The following is a 24,939-nucleotide window of genomic DNA, read 5'->3' on the forward strand; positions in this document are numbered from 1 at the left end:
AATAAAAAACAAGCAGAACAGAAACAGAATCGTAGAATATTTTGATGGTTGACAGATGCGAGGGAGTCAAGGAATGGGTGAAGAAGCTGACGGGACTAAGTACAAATAGGTAGTTACAGAATAGCCACAGGGATGTAAAGTACAGCAGAGGCAACAGAGTAGCCAAAGAACATATACGCATAAACCATGGATGTGAACAATGGTGTGGGGATTGCCTAAGGGAGTGTGTGGGGGGGTCTGGGTGGAGGGGAGCAAAGAGGGAAAATTGGGACAACTGTAGTAGCATAAACAATAAAATATAACTTTAAAAAAGTAAAAATCACTTGGCAAAACCTGAAAGGAAAGTGAAACTTTATCTAAATAAGTGGTTTTGCAATATCTTGGATGGTTGGCGGGTTTGCATGCCTTAGGTGACTGATGCAAGAGCGTTGTGTATGGGTGTGTGTGTGTATGGGGGTGGAGCTGGAGGGGCACGCGAAGGCTGTGGTGGACACACTCTGACTGGATGGCTGTTTTGGGATTAGGGCACAGATTTTGCCCCCCTCAGCTCTGTCTTTGGTCCCTGACTGCTTTCTCCCAGCAAGAGGCCGTCCTCCTTCCCAGTTCCTAGTTTTATTGCCTGTCAGCAAGTGAAACAGCTGCTGAGCCAGCTCTGGTTTTCAGGAAGTCAGGCGACTTTCCCCTCTCCCACTGGCTGCCGTTCCTGCCCAAAGTGGACACCATGGGCTCACTGATGGCTCTGCTCTGCTTGCTGCTCCTGCACCCAGGTAGGGACAAGGTGGGGAGAGGATGTGGGGTCCCGTGGGCGAGGCCTCTGCTGCCCCTATGAGCTTCTATGCTGGGAACAGTTTTTTCCTTTCCTTTTTTCATCTCCAGGTCCAGCGTTTAGGATAGTGCCTTCCTTCTTTCTCCATTTCTGTGTCTTGTCCCTATGCCCACAGGCTTGGCTGCAGCTGCGCCCTCCTGCCCTCAAAATGTGAAAATCTCCGGCGGCAATTACACCGTCAGCCACGGCTGGGCCCCTGGGAGTGTCCTCATCTACTCCTGCCCCCCTGGCCGTTACCCATCCCCAGCGTCCAGACTGTGCTTGAGCAACGGACAGTGGCAGACCCCGAGATCCGCCCGGTCGACAAAGGCAGTCTGCAAACGTGAGGCTCTCCGCGGGCCATGCTCAGCATGCCCCGCTAGCTCAGAAGTTCTATTTAGTATTTGCTAGGACTGACGCTTAACCTGACTAGGTGGTGTGGGAGGGATGGAAAAGCTGCTTTTCCACAGGGCTTTGCAAAGTAGTGGTAAAATTCTGGCTTCTCAGAGCAGGGCACTGGAGGCAGGCTTTGATGGGGATTGTGGGATGCTAAATGCTAGAGATGATTTTCAAAATACTCAACAGCTGACTGCATTATAGTGGCCATTCAGAAAGTATGCTGGATGGTCTTGGAAAGTATGCTGGATGAGTGGGCACAACAGGTCTCAGCCCCTGTCATGCCCACTCATGGGACATCTGAGGACCCCAGGGGAGGGGCTGGGGTGACCGCGGCCCTCAGGGACTGAGAGAAGTGGATATTTATCGGTGAATTAGGTTGAATTGTGTGAAGTCGCCAGTGTTTACCCAAGTGCCAGAAGCAGCAATTTCATAGGCATCAACCTAAAATGTAGACAGCCAGTGGGCTATTCCCACCATCCAGGTGAACATCACCCACTTGGTGCCCAGCCCAGGTGTTACCCGTCCATCCTTATATCCTCATCCCACTCTCTCTGCAGCTGTTCGCTGTCCAGCCCCTGTTTCCTTTGAGAATGGCATGTATACCCCACGGCTGGGGTCCCACCCTGTGGGCGGCAACCTGAGCTTCGAGTGTGAGGATGGCTTCGTGCTGCGGGGCTCACCCGTGAGGCAGTGTCGCCCCAATGGCATGTGGGATGGGGAGACGGCCGTGTGTGACAATGGCGGTGAGTGCATGGAAGCTGGGGGCTTCCAGGAACCCTGGAGCCAGACGTGTCCAGGGTGCCTCTGTGGGGCCCTGGTGTTTCTAATACCAAAATTATATTCCTGGATTTTGGTAAATTGAGATAGACAGGTCATACATCACTGGCCTGTAGGGAGCCTGGTCCAAGGCAGTTGCTTCTAAGCTTCAGATCCAACATAAAGGCTCCACACATCATATAGCTTTTCCAAATGCCTCAAAGCAAGATTTTGGTATTCAGGCCCCATGAGATGGCAGGGATGGAAGATATGCTGAGACAGTGTCAGGCTTAAGTGCCTTGCCTCTGCAGCAGGGTTGGGTTCCAAGTCTGGCTCGGACCTTGACAGAAGTTATTTATCCTGTCTATGCCTCAGTTTTCATATCTGTAAAATGGAGATTGTAAGGGTGCTGACGATCCCTGTTTTACAGATGTGAAAACTGAGGCCGTGACAGGTTAGATGAGGTTGCCACGTGCATGAAGTGAGCTGGTATTAGTAAGCACCTAGAACAGCCCTCGGAATCTGATACGTGCCACATGCACTTTCATCACGGTTACTGCTGCCCCAGGGAATGGTGAGGGGCTCTGCTTGACAGAATGAGACTTCCAGGGTTTCCTGGAGTCACATTTGCCTGTGGGTTTTGGGAGCTGCCTGGATCATAGTTCTAAGCACATAATACAGAAGATACAGAGTCCATGGGATATAGCAAGAGCATTCCCTCCCCCGGTCGCCCAGCTGTCAGCTCCGTACTCATATTCTGGACTCTGCCAAATAGTCATTTATTCAAACATAAATATAGTGTACAAATCTTAAGTATTCAGCTTGATGGATTTTTATACATGTATTCACCCGTGTAATCACCACCCAAGAGAAAGAACATGTCCAACATCACAGGAGGCCCCTGTCTTCTCCCACAGGTAACCACTCTCTGACTTTATTCTCCCTGGGTTAGTTGAGGTTGTCCTAATCCCTCATACACATGGAGTTACACAGAATGTGCTCTTTTGTATCTGGTTCCCTTTATTCAACATTCTTCCTGTGAGATTTATCCATGTTGTCCTGTGTATCCACAGCTAATTTTTTTTATTGCTGCATAGTTCCATTATATGAATATATTATAGTTTAGTTATGTATTCTGTTGATGGGCATTTGGGTTATGTCCAGTTTGGGGCTGTTATGAGGGTAGTTCTGTTAGCGTGACTTTCGTGCACTCGTTCCTCTTGAGCATATGATCTAGCAGTGGAATTACCTGGTTCCTGTTGGCATATTTAGTTTTAGTTGAGGCTGGCAGGCAGTTTCACTGACACTCCAGCAATGTAACCAAGTCTGGTGGACTCACATCCTGTCCGATCCTTGGAATCACACATCTTTTTACTTTTAGCCATGCTGCTGGGTGTATAGTGATGACTCCTTGTGGTTTAGGAAGTGGCAACATCCTCTGTGGAAGTGGGCTTCTCTGCTGGCATCTCCCCCGGGTTCTGGGATGGATGTGAACTGAGTCCCTTGGCTGGAACTGGGATGCTTTAGCTCGCAGCCAAGGCCATTGAGCTCTGAACATTTGGCCTTCCTTAAGGTTTTCTATCCACACCCAAGGGGGAGACCAAGGGGCCCAAAAAGGGCTGGAGAAGAGGAAGAGCTGGAGGGAGAGGGCAGGAAAGCAAGGCTAGCGGTTGAGGAGGTGGGTCCCTGCTTACCTTCATCTTCCTTTGTTCAATCGCAGCTGGCCACTGCCCCAATCCAGGCATTTCGGTGGGCTCGGTGCGGACAGGGTCCCGATTTGGCCTTGGGGACAAGGTCAGCTACCGCTGCTCCTCGAATCTGGTGTTGACAGGGTCTGCGGAGCGGGAGTGCCAGGGCGATGGGGTCTGGAGTGGAACAGAACCCGTCTGCCGCCGTGAGTAGCCACCCTGACCCTCCCAAGACTCCTGAGCACCCAACCCCCCAGCCCAGCCCTGGCTGACCCCAGTGGCTCTTCCCACAGAACCCTACTCTTACGACTTCCCTGAGGATGTAGCCCCTGTCCTGGGTACCTCCTTGTCCCACCTGCTTGGATCCACCAATCCCACCCAGAAGAAGAAGGGTGAGTCCTTGCGGCGGGACAGCAGACTCCTGAGCAGGCCTGGCAGAGGCTTGGCCCCTGGTGGGCTCGGCAGGGCTGAGCTGACTGGAGAGGAGGCAGGGAGGCCTGAACCCCTTGGCCAGAGAGGAGGTCAGAAGTGGCGATCTGATTCTTCCCCTTCCGCATTTCTCCCAGAAAGCGTGGGCCGAAAAATCCAAATCCAGCGATCTGGTCACCTGAACCTCTACCTGCTCCTGGATGCCTCTCAGAGTGTGAAGGAAGAAGACTTCAAAGTCTTCAAGGACAGCGCCATGCTCATGGTGGACAGGGTCAGGCAATAGAGGCCTGGGCACAGAGCTGGTCTCCCTGCACACACTGTCTCTCTCTGTCTCCTCCCTGCACTCTGAATCCCGCTCAGCCCACCTCCTTCAAGAAGTCTTCCAAGACTATACGCATGCCATGAAGGGACCTTGGGTTCAAATTATAGGATTACATTTTTTATTCCAGAGTCACTCACCATCTATCAGGCACTGTGCTGGGTGCTGAGTGCTGGAGGATGCCAAAGGTGAACAAGACTGAGGTCCTAGTTTCTAGGAATTTATCATCTAGAATAGTGGTCTCCACAGAGGGTTACACAAAATAATCCACTGGGTGTGCAGAAAAATACTGGTATTCCTGTTAAACAATCTTAACTAAATTAATCAATACCTTAATATTTAATAATTTGAAAGCATTTCAATATTTTGTGTGTGTTTATAGTGATATACTTAATAAATATATGAGTACGGTTTACAAATATATATACTTTTATTGGGTTATGTGCTCTAAACATCCTTACTAATGAGATGCATGAACAGAAGAGTTTGGAAGCCATGATTTAGATTCATTGCTCATATTTTGCTTGATAATTATGTTTTTTCACAATAGTTTTTGTAGATACATGTTTTTCCTCCCAGCTATGCTTTAACTTTAATTTTTAAATTATATTTTATTGATTATGCTAGTACTGTTGTCCTGATTTCCCCCCCTTTACCTGCCTCCACCCAGCACCCCCCACTCCCTCAGGCCATCCCTACACCACTGTTCATGTCCATGGGTCATGACTGTAAGTTCTTCAGCTACTTCATTTCCTATACTGTACTTTACATCCCCACGGCTATTCTGTAACTACTTATTTGTACTTCTTAATCCCCTCACCTCTTCACCCGTTCTCCCCCTCCCTCCTCCCACCTGGCATCCTGCTGGTAACTAACTTCTTTTCTCTTGCTGCTTTTAAGAGTCTCTATCTTTAACCTTTGACCTTTTTATTACGATGTGTCTTGGAGTGGGCCTCTTTGCATCCATCATAATTGGGACTCTCTGTCCCAGCTGCATTTTAAAGAAGGCAGTTTCTATGCTCCTGAGAGTAAACCATGAGGCTGCAAAATATGACTGTTGGGTGCCTCAGAGTTGCACCAACAGGTTCAAATCCTATCTCCACCTCTTACCAGTGGTATGACCTTGGGCAAGGTAACAAAGCCTCAGTTTCCTCATCTATAAAATAGAGACCGTCATACTCTTCTCAGAGTTGCTGTGAAGATTAAATGAGGAATGAGCCTCTCAAAGAGGGTGGATGGCGAACAAATGTCAGTTTCTGGAGTTCTTCCAAGCAGCAGTTTCTCAGTAAGCGTCTACACATAGACCTTGCCTTTGTCAGTCCAGGTTCTCAGCCTCCTCCAGGTCCCTTTGCTTGCTCTCTTTCCAGCAACCCTTCAGTTTCAGGGTCCCTCATGTTGACTCTCACTTTCCTTCACAGATCTTCAGCTTTGAGATCAACGTGAGTGTCTCCATCATCACTTTTGCATCAGAGTCCAAAACTGTCTTGTCTGTCCTGCACGACAGTTCCCGGGATGTGACCGAAGTGATCCACCGTCTGGAAAACATCAACTATAAAGGTATGGGTATCATCAAATGGAAGTAATGGGAGGAAGGGGGAACGAATCTTCTGCAGACAGATCTGGATAAGTTTGAGAGAGGAGGTCTTCTTGGTGGCATTCCAGTCTCAGGGATCTGGGGCTCTGGCACTCTGGCTCTTTAAGTTTCCAAGTCAGGTTCATGGTTGGGGGAGTCCCAGTTCCTGCCAACCCCTGGATTCCTCTAATGTGCTGCATATCCAGTGCATCATGCAGGCCTCCGCTCCCCCAACTGACGCCAGAATCACATGGTCTGGTTTTCGGGGCTCAGCCCCGTAGTTTCCCATGTCATGGTAAATTACCTGGGCGTAGGCAGCAGATGCTAACACACTCCAAATTGTTTGGAAACTCCATCTTTGCATCTGGGGACTTTAGAGTGGCCTTGAATTGGGGTTATGCTATGAGCACTTCTACGGGGAAGGGCAGCTCTTAATGCCTGAACAGGCAATGATGCCCAATCTCTATCTGGATATCCAAGGTCTGAGTTTATCAAAGGAGTTGATAATTTTATTTCCAGCGGTTGGGGAAAACAGAGTGATTCCTTTCCTCCTAACTCTTCGCATATTCCAGATCATGAAAATGGAACAGGGACCAACACCTATAAGGCCCTAAATACTGTCTATATCATGATGAATAACCAAATGGAACGCCTTGGCATGAACACAGCAGCCTGGCAGGAAATCCGGCACGTCATCATCCTTCTGACAGATGGTGAGTGCCCCCATCTCTGTGGTGAGGCTGGTACAGTAGAAGGAGCACCACGATCAGAAGACCAGCATTCTGGTTCTCCCTCTGCCACTTTGAGCCTCTGTCTCTTATTTATAAAGTGGAAATGGTGTTAAAAAAAATAGAAATACAGTCAAACCTCGGTTGTCAACCATCTTGGTTTTCGAACAATTTGATTCTCGACTAAGCTGTTCACAGAAAAAAATGTCTCAGTTATTTAACAATAAACTTCGGATCTTGATTCTCTACCCAACAACCCGTTCGTGCTGATACCTGTATAATCAGTCATGCGCCTCTCAGGCGACAAACAAAGGAGATTCAGCTTTCGAACAAATGGCTTCTCGAACAGTTTTCCAGAGCAAATTAAGTTCAAGAACTGACGTTCTGCTATAGTGTTGAAGGTGACAACGGCGATGACGAGGACAATGGTGATAATAATAGCTGCCTTCCTTTCCTTACACAATTTTTATGGAGAGAAATTTAAGTAGTTTCTGTAAAAGTGCTTTGTGATTATAAATGTTAGTTATTGTCTCTACCTAGAGTAAACTGGATCGGGGCATGTTTCTGGAGCAGTGAAGTCAAAGAGTAGAGGGAAGGGTGACTACGTAGTGGATCTGAGCTCTGTCATTGATCTTGATTTTGTCCACATTACGTGGCCCATCCAGACTATGCTTTTTGTCTATAAAATGAGGATACCCACACTTCCCGGGGTTTCACGAGAATTAAATGAGGTAAAGTAAATAAAGCTCCTGGCCCAGTGCCTAGAGAATTTCAGAGGAATTTCACAGAGAATTTCAATAGAATTTGGACACAGAGAATTTCAATACAATTTGGACAGGAAGTGTTAGTGTTGAGGGTCCCGGGATGAATGCCTCCCCGCTCTTCCAGGGCTGTGGGGAACCCTGATGTACCCACCCAGACAAACAATTCTTTTCCCTCCCTGTTCCAGGGAAGTCCAATATGGGGGGCTCCCCCAAGCCAGCTGTTGACAATATCAAAGAGATATTGAACATCAACCAGAAGAGGAACGACTATCTAGGTGAGCCTCCACCCTCAGCCTCGTCTGTACTGCCCCCGCAGGAGGCACAAGGCCCTCAGCCAGTGGTTCCAACACCTTTCTAGTGAGAGTCCTTCCGCCCCAGCTGTGTCATTCTGTGTGAAGGCAGCTGAGTGTCATGTTGAACAGTCTGGAGTCAATCTATCCCATGTTTTCAACCATGGTTTCACCTTTGATTGGCTGTGGCTCTGGGCAGTTTCTTCACTTGTAAGAGGGGGACGTTGTAGGCTGATTGGGGCAAATGCTCAGGGGTCACCTGATACAATGTGTGTTAATGGTCATCCTCTTCATCATCATCATCATCGTCATTATCCACCATTTTATGTTCCATGAACCTCACCAGGAAGAAAAGACCTGGATTCCTTGTGGGGACTGTCCCCGGCATTTCCTCCTACAGCAGTACAGATAAGCAGCTAAAGCTTTGGCAGCTGCAGACTCTAAAAAACAATTCTTCTGGTTCAGACTAAATACAAATTGTACTGACCTTTGACCAAAAAAGAATTTCAGAGAGAAGTGCTCCAGATAAGGGAAGGCAGCTGGTTTTGAGCCCCCAATTTCACTTTCCCCGGGTCCAGTCTTTTCTGTCTCCCCTACCCCACCGTGCCCCTCCTCCCCTCAGTGGAAAGCAGATTCCTTTTTAAAACTGTCCCTCGGAGGCTGTGCCTGGATGGTTGCATGGGCTGGTTCTCCACTGGGAGAGGTGGCTCCAGGCCCTTCTCCCAAGTCTACATTTTTCAGAGGAAGACTAGATCTGAAGTTTTGCCTCCATGCTATGGTCACAAATTCTTATTTATTTAGTCATTTAAAAGTACTTCTGAGAGACTCTCCTGGGCTAGGCACCATTCTAAGGATACAGCTGCGAACAAAACAACCACAAATGCCTGCTTGCATGGGGATGTCGTTCTGGAGGGGCAATGTATTAGTCAGCTAGGCCTGGAGCAACAGATTATACAAACTCGGGAGGCTTAAAACAACAGAAATTCATTCTCTCACATTCAGGAGACTAGAAGTCCAAAATCAAGATGTCAGCAGGGCCCTGCTCCCTCTGGAGGTTCTGCCAGCTTCTGGGAGCCCAGGCATCCCTGGGCCTGTGGCAGGGCGACCCCGTCTCTGCCTCTGCCTCACACCCCTTCTTCCCTCAGCCTCTCTGTGCCGTCACAGCACTCTCCTGTGTGTCTGTGCGCACACTCCCCTCTTCTGATGAGGACACCAGGCATCGGATCAGGCCACCCTCATCCAGAATGACTTCATCTTGATCACATCTGTAAAGACCTTATTTCCAAGTAGGGCCACATTCACAAGTACCAAGGATTAGGACTTGAACATATCTTTTAGGGAGACAGAATTCTACACACTGTAGGCATTAAACAAGAGGAATCAGGAATCGCCATGGCAGGGTAGGCGGTGTGACACGTGCTAAGGTGCAGCACGAAGCAAGGGGGGATGGAGGAGCCTGGAGCACTGCAGTCTCAGACTGTGAGGCCAGGAAGGGGCCCACTCAGATAGGAATGTTTGAGTCAAGACTTAAAAAGATATGAAAGTGAGCCACGTGGGAAGTCTGGGGAAGAGGAACCAGCAGAGGCACAGCCAGAGCGAAAGGCCACAGGTAGGCATGGCCCTGCAAATTTGAGGAACTTCATAAAAGCTGTGCAGCTGGAAGAGAGTGAAGGGTGAGCAATAGTAGGAAATGAAGTCAGACAGGTATGGGGTGGAGGTGAGGCTCACATAGGGCTTTGTAGGACACAGTGAGCTCTAAATACAGCCTTCTGTTTCACGAGGTAGCCCCCCAGACACAAGATTCTGGTGATTTCCTCCTCCCCATCAGATATCTATGCCATTGGCGTGGGCAAGCTGGATGTGGACTGGAGAGAACTGAATCAGCTGGCGTCCAAGAAGGATGGCGAGAGGCATGCCTTCATTCTGCAGGACACAAAGGCTCTGTACCAGGTCTTTGAGCACATGCTGGGTGAGTGAGCTTCGTTCGCCCTCTCCAGAGTAGGGAGGGCGGTGAGGAGCCAGCCAGGGGTCCAGTTTGGGAACCTGCTCACAGTGCCCCTCACCTGCCTCCTTCCCCATCTGCTCTTCACACCCACAGATGTCTCCCAGCTCATAGACACCATATGTGGGGTGGGAAACATGTCAGCTAATGCCTCTGCCCAGGAAAGAACACCCTGGCATGTCACTATCAAGGTACCAGGGAGGAAGGGTGTGGCTTGGATCGCAGAGGTGAAAGTGACCATGGGCTGGAGACACAGCAGTGCCTGATGATCATCCATTCCCCTGCAGCCCAAGAGCCTAGAGACCTGCCGGGGATCCCTCATCTCAGACCAGTGGGTCCTGACAGCTGCTCACTGCTTCCGCCATGCCAACAAGGACCATTCCCTGTGGAGGGTCAACGTGGGTAAGGCAGGGCCCCCACCAGGTTCCTGACCTTGTGACCAGAGCTCCTACCGCTTGTCTCTAGCCTCTGGCCCCTTCAGGACCCCTGGCCTAGCCTAATCTGCCACATTGTTCCCAGGGGATCCCAACTCCCATTTGGGCAAAGACTTCCAAATTGAGAAGGTGGTGATCTCCTCTGAGTTTGACGTCTTTGCCAAGAAGCATCAGGGAATCCTGGAGTTCTATGGTGATGATATTGCTCTGCTGAAGCTGGCCCAGAAAGTGAAGATGTCCACCCATGCCAGGTGCCAGCATCTGGGATACAGCACTCTGTGGAGCCCCGGAGGGGGGTGCACCAAGGGCGAGCCCCTGTGACCCTTCCCTTTCTCCCCAGGCCCATCTGCCTCCCCTGCACGGTAGGCGCCAATCTGGCTCTGCGGAGACCCCCAGGCAGCACCTGCCGAGATCATGGTGAGTGCTGGGACTGCAGGTGCCTGAGGAGCTGGGACCAAGACTTGGGCGTGATAGCATAGGCTGCGTTCCTGTCCCCAAGTCAGGAGTCTGGATGCTGGGTCAAGGGACCAGCACCAACCTCCCCTTCTCCTTGACTACAGAGAGCTTACTTCTGAGCCAGTCGAGTGTTCCTGCTCATTTTGTGGCCTTGAATGGGGACAAACTGAACATTAACCTCAAGACAGGGATGGAGGTAAGAGTCTCAGGTTTGGGATGCTGTGGGGGGATGGGGTTCCCCTGGACATGACCAACATGTCTCGCTGCCTCCTTCAGCTCTGGTTGCTTTCTGCATCTGACCCCTAGTCAGCCCTCCTCCCAAGTCTAGCTGAACTTCCAGGTGTCCTCCTCTGGGCCTGCTCATTCCGCCCTTCTCTCTTGCTCTGCTCCCACTGCAGTGGACAAGCTGTATCAAGGTTGTCTCCCAAGACAAAACCACGTTCCCCAACTTGACGGATGTCAGAGAGGTGGTGACAGACCAGTTCCTATGTAGTGGAACTGAGGAAGATGACAATCCCTGCAGGGGTGAGTGGCTCCCACCCATCCCCAACCCTGGAGCCTGGATGCCTAGAAAAAGGCCACCTGGGGCTAGTATGCATGCCAGGACGTGGGTGCACTGCCCTGATAACAGGGAACCAAGGCAAGAGTCAGGATAATAGTCTCTTGTCCCTTCTTTCTGCAGGAGAATCTGGGGGAGCAGTTTTCCTTGAACGGAAATTTAGGTTTTTTCAGGTGAGGAGAGAAGGGAGACGCTCGCAGGACTGGGATTACAGAATCTCGGCCTTGTGGGGGACGAGGGAGGGCTTTGAAGGAAGCAAGGAGGCTGGGACTTGGATCTGGGGCCATGGCCATCTCCTGTCCCATTCTCTCTTCAAGGTGGGCCTGGTGAGCTGGGGTCTCTACAACCCCTGTGGCAACTCGGATAAAAACTCCCGCAAGAGAGCCCCCAGAGGCAAGGTCCCACCACCACGCGATTTCCACATCAATCTTTTCCGCCTGCAGCCCTGGCTGAGGCAGCACCTGGAAGACGTCCTGAACTTTTTGCCCCTCTAAACATGCCCACTGACTCCTTTGCTGTCCTGCAGAACCTGCCATCTCTCCCATGTCCTACCTCTAAATTTCTGCCTACATGCCCTGTGACCCATCCTTACTCCTCGCCCTAAGTCCAGCCTCCAGGATCCTGGGACAGTGCCCCGCCCACCCTCTGCTTTATGTGACTCACTCTCCTTTCACTTTCACGTGGAATTTCCCAGTTATGAAATTAATAAAAATCAGTGATTTCCATATCTGTCTGTGCCTCTGCCTGAGGGGGTGGGGCGGGGAAGGCAGGAGTGATTCCAGGAATCACAGGAGGCAGGTCAGAGACCCTGCTGGACAAACAGGGACTCTGCTCCATAACTCAGTCAACAGGGGGCCGGCTGGGGCTTTTTTCTGGCCCCTAAAGAGGGCAGTCTGGGCTTGTTGGGGAGGAGAAATGTGGCTGAGAGGAGCTGTGGAAAGGGAGAGTTCTAGACCTTGGACAGCAAAGGGTGGGGCTTGTGCAGTTTCTATTTCCTTGACTGGCAGCTCAGGGGGGCCCTCCCGCCTGGACATTCCGGAAAGTGATGTGGGTAGGGCTGGCAGGGTGAGCCACGGGGGCCAGCACTCTGATTGCATAAAAGGTTAGAGGTTGTTGGCAGCAGGGCAAGGGAGTGCAACCTGGCCCAGGTCTGCAGTTTCTGCTTGGACACTGAGCCAAGCGGACATGCAGCACAAGCTGGGGAAGGCCATTCTGCCTCCAGCCCCAGCCTCTCTCCTGCCTTCCGTGGCCATGTGGAGCGATCTCAGCCTCTGGCTCTGCCTGGTACCCTTGATCCTGGGCCTCTTGTCTGAAGGTAAGCCAGGGTCATTGCCCCTGTTCCTGCTGTCCCCAGAATCCCTCTTTGACCTTGTCAGGCCAGGCTTCATTAGTCTGTTTCTTTAGGTGTGAGCACGACGCCATTGCCAGTGGCTGAGCCCCGAAGCCCCTGCTCTCTGAAGGGAGTAGAGATCCAAGGTGGCTCCTTCCGCCTTCTCAAGGAGGGCCAGGTGCTGGAGTACGTGTGTCCATCTGGCTTCTACCCATACCCTGTGCAAGTGCGCACCTGCAGATCCACAGGGTCCTGGAGCACGCTGCAGACCCAAGACCGAAAGATTGTCAAAAAGGCAGAATGCAGAGGTTGGAGGGCAGTGAGGGTGGGCATGGGCTAGCAGAGGGTTGGAGCAGGTGGTGGCCAAGGTCTAGACTAGCACGAGATTAGAGTATGTGGAGACCAGGCAGGATGACAAGTTGGGCTGAACAAGTGTAGGAGCTGTCTGGGGTTGGAGGTGGGAAGGAGAGAGGAAGAAGGAGGAAGGGGAGCTAACCTTGACTCAGCATCTACCCAGTACCAGACAGCCCTGGCAGTTAACAGCACAGTCAGGAAAGGGAAGGGAGGGGCAGCAGGACTCCCCATGGGACGCTGCTCCTATGGGACAAAAAGGTGCTTTTCCTCAGTGACAGGGAACTCAAGACCAAAAAGGATACTCTAAAGAGCAGCCCCTCTCTCTCAGTAACTTCTGCTTGTCTCTCTCCCCTAAAGCAATTCGTTGCCCAAGACCACAGGACTTTGAGAATGGGGAGTACTGGCCCCGGGCCCCCTACTACAATCTGAGTGATGAGATCTCGTTCCACTGCTATGATGGTTACACCCTCCGGGGCTCTGCCAATCGCAGCTGCCAAGTGACTGGTCGGTGGGATGGGCAAACAGCCATCTGTGACAATGGAGGTGAGAAGCATCACTTACCCACATAGTGGTGGCCTCTCCCTGACCGCTTTGCAGCCTGAGGAACTGGTGCCATAACTCCTGTGTTCTACCTTGCCCTCCTGGCCTCTGGCTCTGGCCCTCACCTTCTTGTTTCATGCCTCTGCAGTGGGGTACTGCCCCAACCCGGGCATTCCCATTGGCACAAGGAAGGTGGGCAGCCAGTACCGCCTTGAAGACAGTGTCACCTACTACTGTAGCCGGGGGCTCACCCTGCGTGGCTCCCAGCGGCGAACATGCCAGGAAGGTGGTTCTTGGAGTGGAACGGAGCCTTCTTGCCAAGGTGACCCTTGACCCATGCTCTCAGGTCAGATCTTGCTCTCTCATCCTCAAGTCCCCATACAGGACACTGTCATCTCTGCTGTCAACCCAGCTCCTTCCACTTCTAAGCTTCCCTGCAGAACTTCCTCACTTCTGAGCCCTTTTCACTCTGGAAGCCCACCATCCCCTGTCTCTCTGGTCCCTGTGTCCCTGACCCTCCCAGACATTTGACCTGATTTCTGACCTCTGCCAGACTCCTTTATGTACGATACCCCTGGAGAGGTGGCCGAAGCCTTCCTGTCTTCACTGACAGAGACCATAGAAGGAGTCGACGCTGAGGATGGGCACAGCCCAGGTTTGAAGGCATAGTGGGAGACATGGCAGGGACCTGGGGGGAGAATGGGCAGGAGAACCACACATGCTGAGTCTGAGTGTCGCTGGTGGCACCCAGGGGAACAACAGAAGAGGAAGATTGTCCTGGATCCCTCGGGCTCCATGAACATCTATCTCGTGCTGGATGGATCAGACAGTGTTGGGGCGCGCAACTTCACAGGGGCCAAGAATTGTCTTAGAGACTTCATTGAGAAGGTGAAGCCCCTGACCCCCAAATGTGGAGACCCTGAATGGATGTCACTGCTCTGCCAGAATTAGCTTCCTGGTGTTCCCAGCCCCTGCAAGCCCTAGGGTTCTAGAAACATTCAGGCCCTCCTTCCCCTTTTCTTGAAGCAGTTTCTTGGCCTATAACCTAGACTCCCAGGCAAACCTCCATGAGTGACCAGTCAGCCCTTGAGTCTCTTACTATGACCGCCCCTGTCCTAGCAATACCATGACCCTTTGCTGCCCTCAGGTGGCAAGTTACGGAGTGAAGCCAAAATATGGTCTAGTGACATATGCCACAGACACCAACATTTTGATCAGAGTATCCCAAGCAGAGAGCAGCAATGCAGACTGGGTCACAGAGAAGCTCAACAAAATCAGCTATGAAGGTCAGGAGCCGGGGAAGGAGGGTGGGAAGTTCACTTTGGGGTCAGAGAGGTCAGAAGGTTCAGGTGTCATGTGAGACCACATGCGGGGGGAGGGAGGACCACTTTTTAACGCATAGTTGGACAGCAGGGTCAGTGGGGAACGAGGGTTAATGGAAACCTGCTATGGGCTGAGAAGGCCACTTTGTGGCCAAAGGGAAATCATAGGGGTGACAATCAACTAAAAAAGTTGGAAAATGTGGAGTCTATTGGTGACAGGCCTCTGGGTTTCAAGAAGGTCTTGGAAGACTTGGTGAGGTGATGATCTCCTTCCTTTCCACAGATCACAAGTTAAAGACGGGGACTAACACCAAGAAGGCTCTCCAGGCTGTGTACAGCATGATGAGCTGGGAAGGGGACAGCCCCCCTGAAGGCTGGAACCGCACCCGCCATGTCATCATTCTCATGACTGATGGTCAGAAGGGCCCTTTCTCCTGCCTGACTCCCAACCTCTTATACCAGTGTGTGGCCCTTCAGTCCACATGTAACAATGACCTACCGTTGGGGCCCTGAGCAGCAGTGGGCCTCAACCCTGTTGATCTTTTCTGTGACACTTTACAAGGAGGGACCCTCTATGATCTGTCACTCTCATTTCCTTCCCAACCTGCTTATCCAACCATGTGTTACTATCTCTAGCCAACTTCTTTTTCTTGACCCCCCCCCCCCCCCCCACTCCTTGCCTCCCCTCCTCATGGTCCATCTCTTCTGTAGGCCAGCACAACATGGGCGGGGACCCAGTCGCTGTCATTCACGATATCCGGGCCTTGCTGGACATTGGTAGGGATCGCAAAAACCCAAGGGAAGAGTATCTGGGTAAGTTTTATTATCCAGAACCCAGCACCCTGCTTTCTCGGTTCCTGCACCCCAGGGTCTGGACCCTAGCCCTCCCCTTTTCTTCCTCAGATGTCTATGTGTTTGGGGTTGGACCTCTGGTGAACCAAGAGAACATCAATGCTTTGGCTTCCAAGAAAGATAAAGAGCAACATGTGTTCAAAGTCAAAGACATGGAAAACCTGGAGGATGTTTTCATCCAAATGCTTGGTAGGAAGAGATCAGAAGAGTGTTAAGATGGGCAGGGAACAGGTCTCCCCAGGTCCCCCATCTTTCTTCTCCTCCTGAAGCCTTGGCAGTCTAGAATGTCCTCATTCCTTCCTTCTGCCTGAGTGTCATGATTGTTCCCTGACACTGTCCACTTCCTGATCTGAGACGCGGAGCTCTAAAAGATGTCAGAGATCGTTCTCCAGCCCGTTTTACAGATGTGGAAATTGCAGCCAAGGGATGTCAAAGGACAGCAAGCTAGCAAGGGTTGGGCCTGAAATTAGTCAGGTCTTCAATCTTAGCCTCAAATTGTCACTATACCAGTGATTTCTTGTCTTCAACGTAAGTAAATGAATGCTCCTGCCTTTCCTTTCCTCCTCAAGCACTTTGGATCCCCTTGGACATGTAGATGCCCCAGCTTTCAGCACATTCTCCTTTTTTGCCAGATGAAACGCGGACTCTGGGTCTCTGTGGCATGGTTTGGGAGCACAGGAAAGGCACTGATTACCACAAGCAACCATGGCAGGCCAAGATCTCTGTCACTGTAAGCATAGCATCCCGGTGGTGGGGACTTCTGGGAGGTGAGGTCAGGGTGAAATAGCGGTAGGGGAAAGAGCATAGTTTCCATGAGAGTGTGGTGTTTGTGAAAGCAGAGCTTCCCTCGCCCTGCCCTTCTGTTCCCAGCGCCCTTCGAAGGGACATGAAAACTGCATGGGGGCTGTGGTGTCTGAGTACTTTGTGCTGACAGCTGCACACTGTTTCACGGTGGAAGACCAGTCACACTCAATCAAGGTCAACGTGGGTAAGGATGGTGCAAGAATCAGTTCTGAGCTCCACCCTCTGGCTAACACCTCCCACTTCAAGAGCCCACAGTCCACCTGCCCTCCATGAAGCCCTTTCCTTTGTACACTGGACCAGTTAGGGATGACATGGGGTCAAAGGCAGGAACCTGCACACAGAGAAGTGGGTGGTCCAGAGGTACCCACTCTTCTCCAACCTTAGGAGGGGAAAAGCAGGACTTGGAGATAGAGGAAGTCCTATTTCACCCCAAGTACGACATCAATAGGAAAAAAGCAGAAGGAATTCCTGAGTTTTATGACTATGACGTGGCCCTGATCAAGCTCAAGAAGAGGCTGAAGTTCGGTGAGACTCTCAGGTCAGACATGTGGCTTCCTGAGAAAAAGCTGCAAAAAGTGGGGCTGGAAGGCTAGGGCAGGTGTAGTTTGTCATCCCTGAATTCCCCCATCTCTCTTTAACAGGCCCATCTGCCTCCCTTGTACTGAAGGGACGAATCAAGCTTTGAGGCTGCCACTGTCAACCACTTGCGAGCAGCAGAGTAAGACACGCTCACAGAGAGCATTAGGATACAAGTCCAAGAGACAAGAGGGGCACAAGAGGGAGCTGTAGGGGATAACTGCTAAGCCCCTAACTCACATGGAGGGGCTGAGGGACATTTGCTGAGATCACTGGGAGGGAGAGTGCTGAAATGACCAGTCTGTTCATCATTCAGAGGAAGAACTGCTCCCTGCTAAGGATATCAAAGCTCTGTTTGTGTCTGAGTTGGTTAAGGATAAGAAGAAGATGCTGGCTCGGAAAGAGGTCTACATCAAGAATGGGGATAAGGTAAGAAATGTGGGATCCTAAAGAGTTCACCTACCAGGGGTGTTCAACCTTTTGGTATCTCTGGGCCACACATTAAATACATTGCAACATGTAAGGACACACACACAAATCATCGCAATGTTTTAAGTAAACTTACAATTTTGTGTTGGGCTGCATTCCTAGCCATCCTGAGCTGCACGCAGCCTGTGGGCCACAGGTCGAACACCCCTGCCTCTGACTCTGCCTAAACCAATTTTGTTCATCCCATCTCACCTGCAGAAAGCCGCATGTGAGAGGGATGCTCAAAAGGCCCCAGGCTATGAGAAAGTCAAGGACATCTCTCAGGTGGTCACCCCCAGGTTCCTATGCACTGGAGGGGCGAATCCCTATGCTGACCCCAACACTTGCAAAGGTGAGACAAGGCTCTTTGGTTGTGCTGCAAGTTTCTGAGGCCCAAGAGTCTTTCCATACAGCTTCTCCTCTCCTGTAGGTGATTCTGGTGGTCCCCTGATTATTCACAAGAGGAGTCGGTTTATTCAAGTGAGTCTCCCCTTTCCTAATCACAGGGAGATGCCAAGTGGTCAGCACAGGCCTCAAAGCAGGAAAAACAGCTGTGGCTAGAAAGGGGAGGGCAGGGCCTGCCTCACCTTAGGACTATTTCCTGAACTGGCTGGCTCAGGACCATGTGTCTGGCCTGGGTGCTGAGGACAGGACTGAGCTGGGTCACCAGTCTAAGTCTTCCAGGTCAGTGCAGGCACAATTGGGAGCAGTTGTGCTTCCTGGGATGAGGAAGGAGTTCGACCAAAAGATCCATGGCAACCCCTTGCCTTTTCCAGGTTGGTGTGATCAGCTGGGGTGTAGTGGATGTCTGCAAAGACAGGAGGTTGCAGCACCAGGTACCTGCTCATGCCCGAGACTTTCACATCAACCTCTTCGAAGTGCTGCCCTGGCTCAAAGAGAAACTACAAGATGAGGATCTGAGATTTCTATAAGGGGTTCCCTGCTGGAAAGGGGCATGAGATCAAATTAAAATAGCTGTGACAATACTGTGTTCAAGATCCTTTTGAGGTAAGGGCGTGGGGAATGTGCACTGGCCATCTTGTTACAAGGCAAAGCAAATCTAACGGCCGTTTTTAAAGGTTCAACCGCAATCCCAAGTGCTGAAAAACCAGAGGCTGAGGGAGATGTGTGAGCTTCCACCTCAGTGTTTTACTGAGACCAGTGTTGGGGCAGACGAGGCACAAGAAATCCAGCTCTGTAACTAGAAGCCATCCACAAGGTTTTCCTTGTAGACATCATCACTGTAGACAATCTGGGTCCTTTTGTCCCGGTGGCAACCCTTAGGACTGTTCTGGACAGCTAGGTTGGAAGAAAAGGATTAGTTAAGGACTGAAGGAGAGCATTGGTGAGACCCTAGGCCCAGAGTCTGAGCTCCTCATTCCTGGCCTCTGACTCCTGGAAGCCGTTTCTATGCTGCCCTCTAGTGGTCAGGATGCCCTGTCTCCCTTTAGCCCCTTAGGCCAGTGGCTGCCAAATCTTCACCAGGGCAAAGAATGCTTTGCTGTTATCTTGGCACATGGGATACTGTAACAAATGTTCTGTTTTTAGAAAATTCTCAAATATGCCCTGGCAGGCGTGGCTCAGTGGACTGAATGCTGGCCTGCAAACCAAAGGGTCACTGGTTTGATTCCCAGTCAGGGCACATGCCTGGGCTTGCGAGAGGTAACCACACATTGATATTTCTCTCCCTCCCTTCCCCTCTCTAGAAATAAATAAATAAATAAAATCTAAAAACACCCCCAAAACAAAAAACCCACGCAAATGTTACTGTTGACACATGTGAATGGTGCTTACTTAATGCTTTTAGTCAGTACATCAAAAATTAAAAATTAGAAAATCTCTACAGCCCTTTGTTGACATGCTGGTCTTTCCGGAATCCTCCCTTTTATCTGGAAGGCCACTCTTGCTCTGAACGTCTTTTGTCCACTCCTTTGTCAGGAAAATCTATTTCAGCTAAGATGGATTCTTCACACTGAGAAATGCTTCTCTCCCTATCAGAACTCACTCCAGGGGTAGCTTTGGCCCTGAGCATTTGCCCTTGAGTCTCGTGCTTTCCTTGCCCCTTTTCTTTCCTCTGTGTACAGTGTGTCCCTCTCTGCACCCCATCTCCAAGGATTCCATCCCTCCCACTCTGGGGCTAGAGTGAACCCTCCACACCAGCTCCCATCTCTCAGATTTTTGTACCCTGACACTGCTGATCTCGCCTCCTTAAAGATGGTGTTCTTTGGCTTCAATGGCCCAGGTCCCCCGGTGCTGCTCCCAGCCCTGACCCCTCCTGCTGACAGTGATGTTTCCAAAGGGAGAGAAGGCCCTGAGGAGGAGGGCGGGCATCATGTCTTCCCCATACTTCGCTGCATCAACTTTAGCCTAACACGCAGAAGAGCTGGGACAGGTGGGGCACGAGGAACACAGCTCTGCTTCCTATCATATTCCCTGTTTTTCTCCCAAGCCCAGTCCTCGTCATTGTTTTCCTCCCCAATGATACTATCACTTTGTAGCCACTGTGAGATATAGATGACTAATCTGTTTTCATTTCTCACCTCATACCTGAGTTCCAGATCCCTAATCCAAATGCTTATTTCAGAAAACCAACTACACTTCATCTCAAAATGAACAAGGCCATGTGAAGTGTTCATCTTCCTCATGAACCTGACCCACTTTCACTTCTGTCCTGCTGTTGGAAGTTGTTTTCAACCCTGTTCTCTCATCTTTCTCCTGCTACCAACTGACAGAGGGTCTGCCCACTCTCCTTCCCATTCCCACAGACTCCCACAAATCCTGACCTCCAGAGACATGCAAGGAGACAGAAGAAGGAGTGAGAGGTGGGAGATAGGATTAGGGAGGAGAAATCCTGTTCTTACCGAGGGAGCCCCAGACAGACTTCCCAGTGGCGGCGTCCAGCATGGGCTGTTTGCGGGCAATGCTGACTTTGAGCTGCACGGACTCCACCTGGGTCCCATTGAGCTAGGGGGAACATTACAGACAAACCAGAGGAGGATTTCCATAAGTTGCCATCCTAGGAGTAAACTGAGCAGGAATCTGAGAATATAAAGCTTCCTACGTGAGTAGGGAGAGGCTATTTTTTCAAGAGGAAATGACTTCCTCCTGGCTTCCAGGACTTTAAAGAGAAAATATGAGGATGGCAGGAGGGGTAGGAGGAACAGATCTGGGAAATCCCAACCTCAGCAACGGCCTGATCTGCTGACTCCATCTTTTCATAGGTGACGAAGGCACAGCTGGGAGAGAAAACATGATTAGTAAAGGGATTACGGGCTCTCCTGAACCCAGCCAAACCCAGCGCTTACAGGCAGCTGGAGACATGTTGGCTTCCTCCCCCAGGCTGCACACCCAAGTTCTTCCTGGGACTCATCATTTGGCCTGATTGTCATCCTTACTTTCTGGGTGGGTCCATGGAGAGGTCAATGATATTTCCAAAGGGAGAGAAGGCCCCACGGAGGAGGGTGGGCGTCATGTCTTCCCCATACACATAGAGAGTATTCCCCTTCCTAGGGGCCCGGCGTTCAGGGAATGAGTCAGACCCTGTGGGATCACAAGATGTAACGCGTCTCACTCTTCACTCTAAGAGTGCACTTTAGTTGGAGCTACTTCAATCCTAGCTGAGGTCCCTTTTCCCACCAGCCAAGCCCACTCACTGCGGAAAAGGCCCTCTCGTTCTCGGTCCCGGTCTCTGTCCCGGTCTCTGTCCCGCTCCCGGTCCCTGTCCCGGTTCCGCTCATGACTGCGGTCCCGGCTGCGGCTTCGGGGAGGGGAGACTGAGGAGCGGGCGCCACCATGTTCTTCATAGCCCCAGTCAAAGCTTCGAGGGAGGCCATCACCAGCCCCTGAGCCTTCTGCCTCATCCCCATCTGCCCCCAGTTCCCGAAGCCGATCACTGGAAGACACAAAGCTAGGGGAAGACAGGCAGTGAGAATCAAGGGGGGCCTTTACCTGGTCTCCCCAGATCCTGTCGAGACTCAACACTCCCTCTACAGCCTCAGCTCCTTCCATTCCAGCCCCATACCTCCCAAGGACTTGGTGAGCTCCTCCCCACCCACCACCTGTTGGGACCCAGTCCTGTCTGTAAATCGCTAACCTCTCGTACAAAGATTTCCTTTGGGGACGTCTGGACAACTGAAAAAGAGACCAAGTTTCAGTTAAGATGATTCCAAGTTGTTGGCATGTGGGTACCCTCAGGGACAGAGGACTGGGAACCATTACCTCCTGCAGGTCGTCGTCAGCAGATATGCTCCTCTGGAATGGCTGGAAAGTGGGGACTGGCCCCTTCTCAGGGTCCTGGAAGGTGGGAGACACCTACCTCAGTGTGGGAGCAGGAGGTTGCCTAACCGTGGGACAGAGGGGATTCTTCCCTCACCCTCTTCTCAGCTTCTTCTGGTCTCTTTTTTAAAAAATTTCTTTGTACTTTTCTCATTTGATTATGTGCTATTTCAAATACATGGCCCTAATATACCCTTAAAGTATTTAGTTTCTCTAAACATTTCTTAAATCTGATGACATTTCGGCCTGTTTAACTGCTGGGAAGAACACAATCTGAGAGTTCTAATGCATGAATTAGAACTATAGGATGTGCAAACTGTAGAGCGTGGGAGTCATCCATTTTCTTCACTTTCCGGATAAGCAACTGGAAACTCAGAATGGTAGAACAATTTGCCCATAATTGAGTAGGCATTACTTTTTCCCTAAACCTACCTCCATTTCAACTTGGAGGGATGCCCTTTGAAGTCAAGGGTCCCCTAGACAAGCTTTCTGCGTGTGCTTACTTTTAATTTCCCCTCTAGGGTTCGAGAACGTTTGAAGCCCGAGTTCTTGGTCTCAGCCTTGATGGCACTGATGGCTCCTGATTTCACCAGCTGCTTTGCCTGCTCTGTTGCAGTGGCTGTGTCCACCACAGGCTGCTCTGACAGTGCTGGAGTGGCAAGGGAAAGAGGCATTATGTTGGCCAGGTGTGAAAAAGATCAGCCCCCGGGCTCCCCATTTTTAGCCTATCCCCATTTCCTGTCACTCACAGCGTTTGACACCGCCCTGGCTGGTTGTGCTACTGCTACTTTGCTTCTTCAGAGCCAGCAATGCCTTTTTCTGGAACAAGAATGAGAAGAGAGGGGTCGGTGAAGGCCAGTGCCTGATCAGATCATTTCCCAAGGCCCCTGAGCGCATCACTCCAGGGGCCGCCGTTCTCAGAGAAAACAACGCAAATGGAGCCCCTGGAGTAGTTCACTGAGGCAGCCCTGCCTCTTAATACGGTCCCCCAGAACACCTACAGTGCCAGCGATACCCAAGCTATCCAAACCATGGTACCTGAGGCTTTCCAGAGTATCATGTTTTTGAAGGTGAAGACAAGGAATTCAATCATGGACCAGAGCCCCAGGTTATAAGCTACAAGTAAGTAAAAGCCTATGTGTTCTTTGTGGGGGCTTCATCCATCCATCCATCCCTTGTGTATTTACAAGAACATGCCATTCATTACTTTTTAACAGGGATATGTAAAGGTATGAGACACAGTTCCTCGCCCCCCAAGAAGCTTACCATCTGAGAAATAAAATGACCAGATTAAATTGCCGAGAATGTTTATAAGAGGTGCAAACTGCTTAAGAGCAAGTGAAATTTTCTGATGTCAAATGGCTATTAAACTGGACTCTAGGTAGAATCTGCACAACAGAGACTGAGAAAAAAGGGCATTTTAGACAAAGAAAGCAGAGTGGCAGAAATACAGAGATAAGAAGGCTTCAGGAATGCATGTTTTGGGACTACTAATTCTATTTTACTAAAAAGGGATGCCAGCTTAAGGCTTTGTTCTACAGACAAAATGAAATCACTTAAGGGTTTGGAGAAAGAGGACAGAATCTTGTGTTTTCAATGGATCATTTTAAAGAGCGGAGAAGTCTGTTTAAAACAAAAAAACAAAACAAAACACTAAGGAACATGCTTGGAGACCATTATAACAATCTTAAGTGAATGCCAACAAAGACATGATCTATGGAATACACAGGAAAAAAAATGGGAGAAATTACTTTCAAGAAAGAATCAAGAAGACTTGGCAAATGTTTACCTATGCAAATGGAGAAGTCATAGATGAGACTTTTTAAAAAACTGATTTTAGAAAGACATAAAGTGAGAAGGAGAAAGAAACATCGATTTGTTGTTCCACTTATTTATATATTCATTCATTGGTTGCTTCTTGTATGTGCCCTGACTGGGGATGGAACCCACAACCTTGGTGTATCAGGACAATGCCCTAACCAACCGAGCAACCTGGCCAGGGCAGAACTGAGATTTTTTTATTCTAAACACCCAAGAGAATTGAATGTGGTCAGTCCATTTTTGGGAACTAAATAAGTTAATTAAATTAAATTAAATTAAAAGAAAAAAAGAAATGAAATGAAACTAGATTAAAATAGGTAGAGCCCTGGCTGGTGTGGCCTAGTGGACTGAGTGCCGGCCTGCAAACCAAAGGGTCTCTAGCTGGATTCTCAGTCGGGGCACACGCCTGGGTTGTGTGCCAGTTCCCCAGTATGGGTCATGCAAGAAGCAACCACACACTTAAGTTTCTCTCCCTCTCTTTCTCCCTCCCTTCCCCTCTAAAAATAAATAAATAAATAAAACCTTAAAATAGGTAGAAAGATGACAGCTTTATTTTGGATAGGTGAAGTTTATTAGAAAGACATCAGATGGAACTGGAAAGACCTAACTTGGGGATCACCAGCTTTTAGGTGGTAATAAAAGCCATGGAAAAGAGAGACAACTCCATGGCAAAATGAGAAGAAAGGACACAAAGTACACAACAAGACAACAGCCCACCTCTGAAGCTACACTGAGAGGTTAGAGCCTCCAGGTATGAGCCAGAAGAACCCTCCAACCCCTCACACTCACCCCGTGTGGTCTCAGAGCGTAGAGTATATGAACGACTGGGCCAGGCCCCGACACGTTCCCTCACCTTTTTCTTCAGTTTGTTGAACTTCTTCTGCAGAGCCTCCTCCTCCTCGCTCAGTCCAGGGGGTATCACCAACATGGTGGCTCCTGGTTCAGGGGCAGAGCCCAAGACATCTTTCTCCCCTGTCACCACCCAGGGTTCACACGCCGTCCACTGTACCCAACCCCAGCCCTCCAGGCCTGCTTACTCCTGTGTGTAGTCTCTCGCTACCCGTTACTTAAGCTAGGCTGCCATCCAAGCCCCCGCTCCTGGGGAGTCAATCAGCATTCCCTCCTCTCTAGGAATCACGGACACCAGCGCCTTGGGGTAGGTACCACGTGAACCGGGGAGAAACACCCTCTCCGTCGTCAAGATGATGGCACCAAAAGCCCCCTATGCCCAGTGGGGTTAGGGGTTAGTATGGCAACTAACCCCGAACTGCAGAGGAGACAGTGAAACCCGCGCAGCGCTCTCAGAGCAACGAAAAAGAGAAGGAAACGAGCTCTGGGAAAAAAAGGAGGACGAGGTAGAAAGGGAAGGCCTTACTTGAGGGGGCGTCAACCCGG

General features: G+C 50.4%; 3 protein-coding genes across 3 annotated transcripts; 2 read left to right on the forward strand and 1 right to left on the reverse strand.

The window, feature by feature from the left end:
- Positions 1–443: 443 nt before the first annotated feature.
- C2 (complement C2) lies at positions 444–11,921 on the forward strand. The gene is made up of 18 exons (XM_054569133.1): positions 444–767; positions 942–1,148; positions 1,762–1,947; positions 3,681–3,854; positions 3,942–4,040; positions 4,215–4,348; positions 5,815–5,953; positions 6,542–6,682; positions 7,647–7,736; positions 9,580–9,720; positions 9,850–9,944; positions 10,041–10,155; positions 10,273–10,438; positions 10,528–10,604; positions 10,748–10,839; positions 11,042–11,168; positions 11,326–11,375; positions 11,520–11,921. Exons 1-18 carry the CDS (start codon positions 722–724, stop codon positions 11,694–11,696), a joined length of 2,256 nt encoding a protein of 751 aa, XP_054425108.1. The 5' UTR covers positions 444–721; the 3' UTR covers positions 11,697–11,921.
- A 393-nt stretch (positions 11,922–12,314) lies between these two features.
- CFB (complement factor B) lies at positions 12,315–18,434 on the forward strand. Its single transcript, XM_054569135.1, has 18 exons — positions 12,315–12,517; positions 12,607–12,840; positions 13,244–13,429; positions 13,575–13,748; positions 13,980–14,081; positions 14,178–14,314; positions 14,574–14,712; positions 15,032–15,163; positions 15,460–15,561; positions 15,652–15,789; positions 16,233–16,330; positions 16,471–16,588; positions 16,789–16,942; positions 17,046–17,122; positions 17,297–17,409; positions 17,668–17,800; positions 17,879–17,928; positions 18,225–18,434. Exons 1-18 carry the CDS (start codon positions 12,388–12,390, stop codon positions 18,378–18,380), a joined length of 2,373 nt encoding a protein of 790 aa, XP_054425110.1. The 5' UTR covers positions 12,315–12,387; the 3' UTR covers positions 18,381–18,434.
- Positions 18,389–24,911, reverse strand: NELFE (negative elongation factor complex member E). Its single transcript, XM_054569136.1, has 10 exons — positions 24,398–24,911; positions 22,473–22,542; positions 22,227–22,372; positions 21,667–21,741; positions 21,542–21,579; positions 21,102–21,355; positions 20,844–20,988; positions 20,630–20,684; positions 20,310–20,412; positions 18,389–18,747 (listed from the first exon to the last, which is right to left on the reverse strand). Exons 1-10 carry the CDS (start codon positions 24,470–24,472, stop codon positions 18,650–18,652), a joined length of 1,059 nt encoding a protein of 352 aa, XP_054425111.1. The 5' UTR covers positions 24,473–24,911; the 3' UTR covers positions 18,389–18,649.
- Positions 24,912–24,939: the final 28 nt, after the last annotated feature.

The sequence above is a fragment of the Pteronotus mesoamericanus genome, unplaced genomic scaffold (assembly GCF_021234165.1).
Source record: "Pteronotus mesoamericanus isolate MK-2021 breed Mesoamerican mustached bat unplaced genomic scaffold, CSHL_Meso_final contig_20, whole genome shotgun sequence".
NCBI classification, from domain to species: domain Eukaryota; kingdom Metazoa; phylum Chordata; class Mammalia; order Chiroptera; family Mormoopidae; genus Pteronotus; species Pteronotus mesoamericanus.

What these genes read in the sequence shown, in the direction of transcription:
- C2 (XM_054569133.1), top strand. Translation starts at nt 722, where the DNA reads ATGGGCTCACTGATGGCTCTGCTCTGCTTGCTGCTCCTGCACCCAG. An exon ending in GACAAAGGCAGTCTGCAAAC is followed by an intron (nt 1,149 to 1,761) that starts GTGAGGCTCTCC and finishes CTCTCTCTGCAG; the next exon opens with CTGTTCGCTGTCCAGCCCCT. An exon ending in GGCCGTGTGTGACAATGGCG is followed by an intron (nt 1,948 to 3,680) that starts GTGAGTGCATGG and finishes GTTCAATCGCAG; the next exon opens with CTGGCCACTGCCCCAATCCA.
- CFB (XM_054569135.1), top strand. Translation starts at nt 12,388, where the DNA reads ATGCAGCACAAGCTGGGGAAGGCCATTCTGCCTCCAGCCCCAGCCTCT. An exon ending in CAAAAAGGCAGAATGCAGAG is followed by an intron (nt 12,841 to 13,243) that starts GTTGGAGGGCAG and finishes TCTCCCCTAAAG; the next exon opens with CAATTCGTTGCCCAAGACCA. An exon ending in AGAGGAGTCGGTTTATTCAA is followed by an intron (nt 17,929 to 18,224) that starts GTGAGTCTCCCC and finishes TGCCTTTTCCAG; the next exon opens with GTTGGTGTGATCAGCTGGGG.
- NELFE (XM_054569136.1), bottom strand. Translation starts at nt 24,472, where the DNA reads ATGTTGGTGATACCCCCTGGACTGAGCGAGGAGGAGGAGGCTCTGCAG. An exon ending in CCCTAGAGGGGAAATTAAAA is followed by an intron (nt 21,742 to 22,226) that starts GTAAGCACACGC and finishes CCCACCTTCCAG; the next exon opens with GACCCTGAGAAGGGGCCAGT. An exon ending in CTGACGACGACCTGCAGGAG is followed by an intron (nt 21,580 to 21,666) that starts GTAATGGTTCCC and finishes TCTCTTTTTCAG; the next exon opens with TTGTCCAGACGTCCCCAAAG.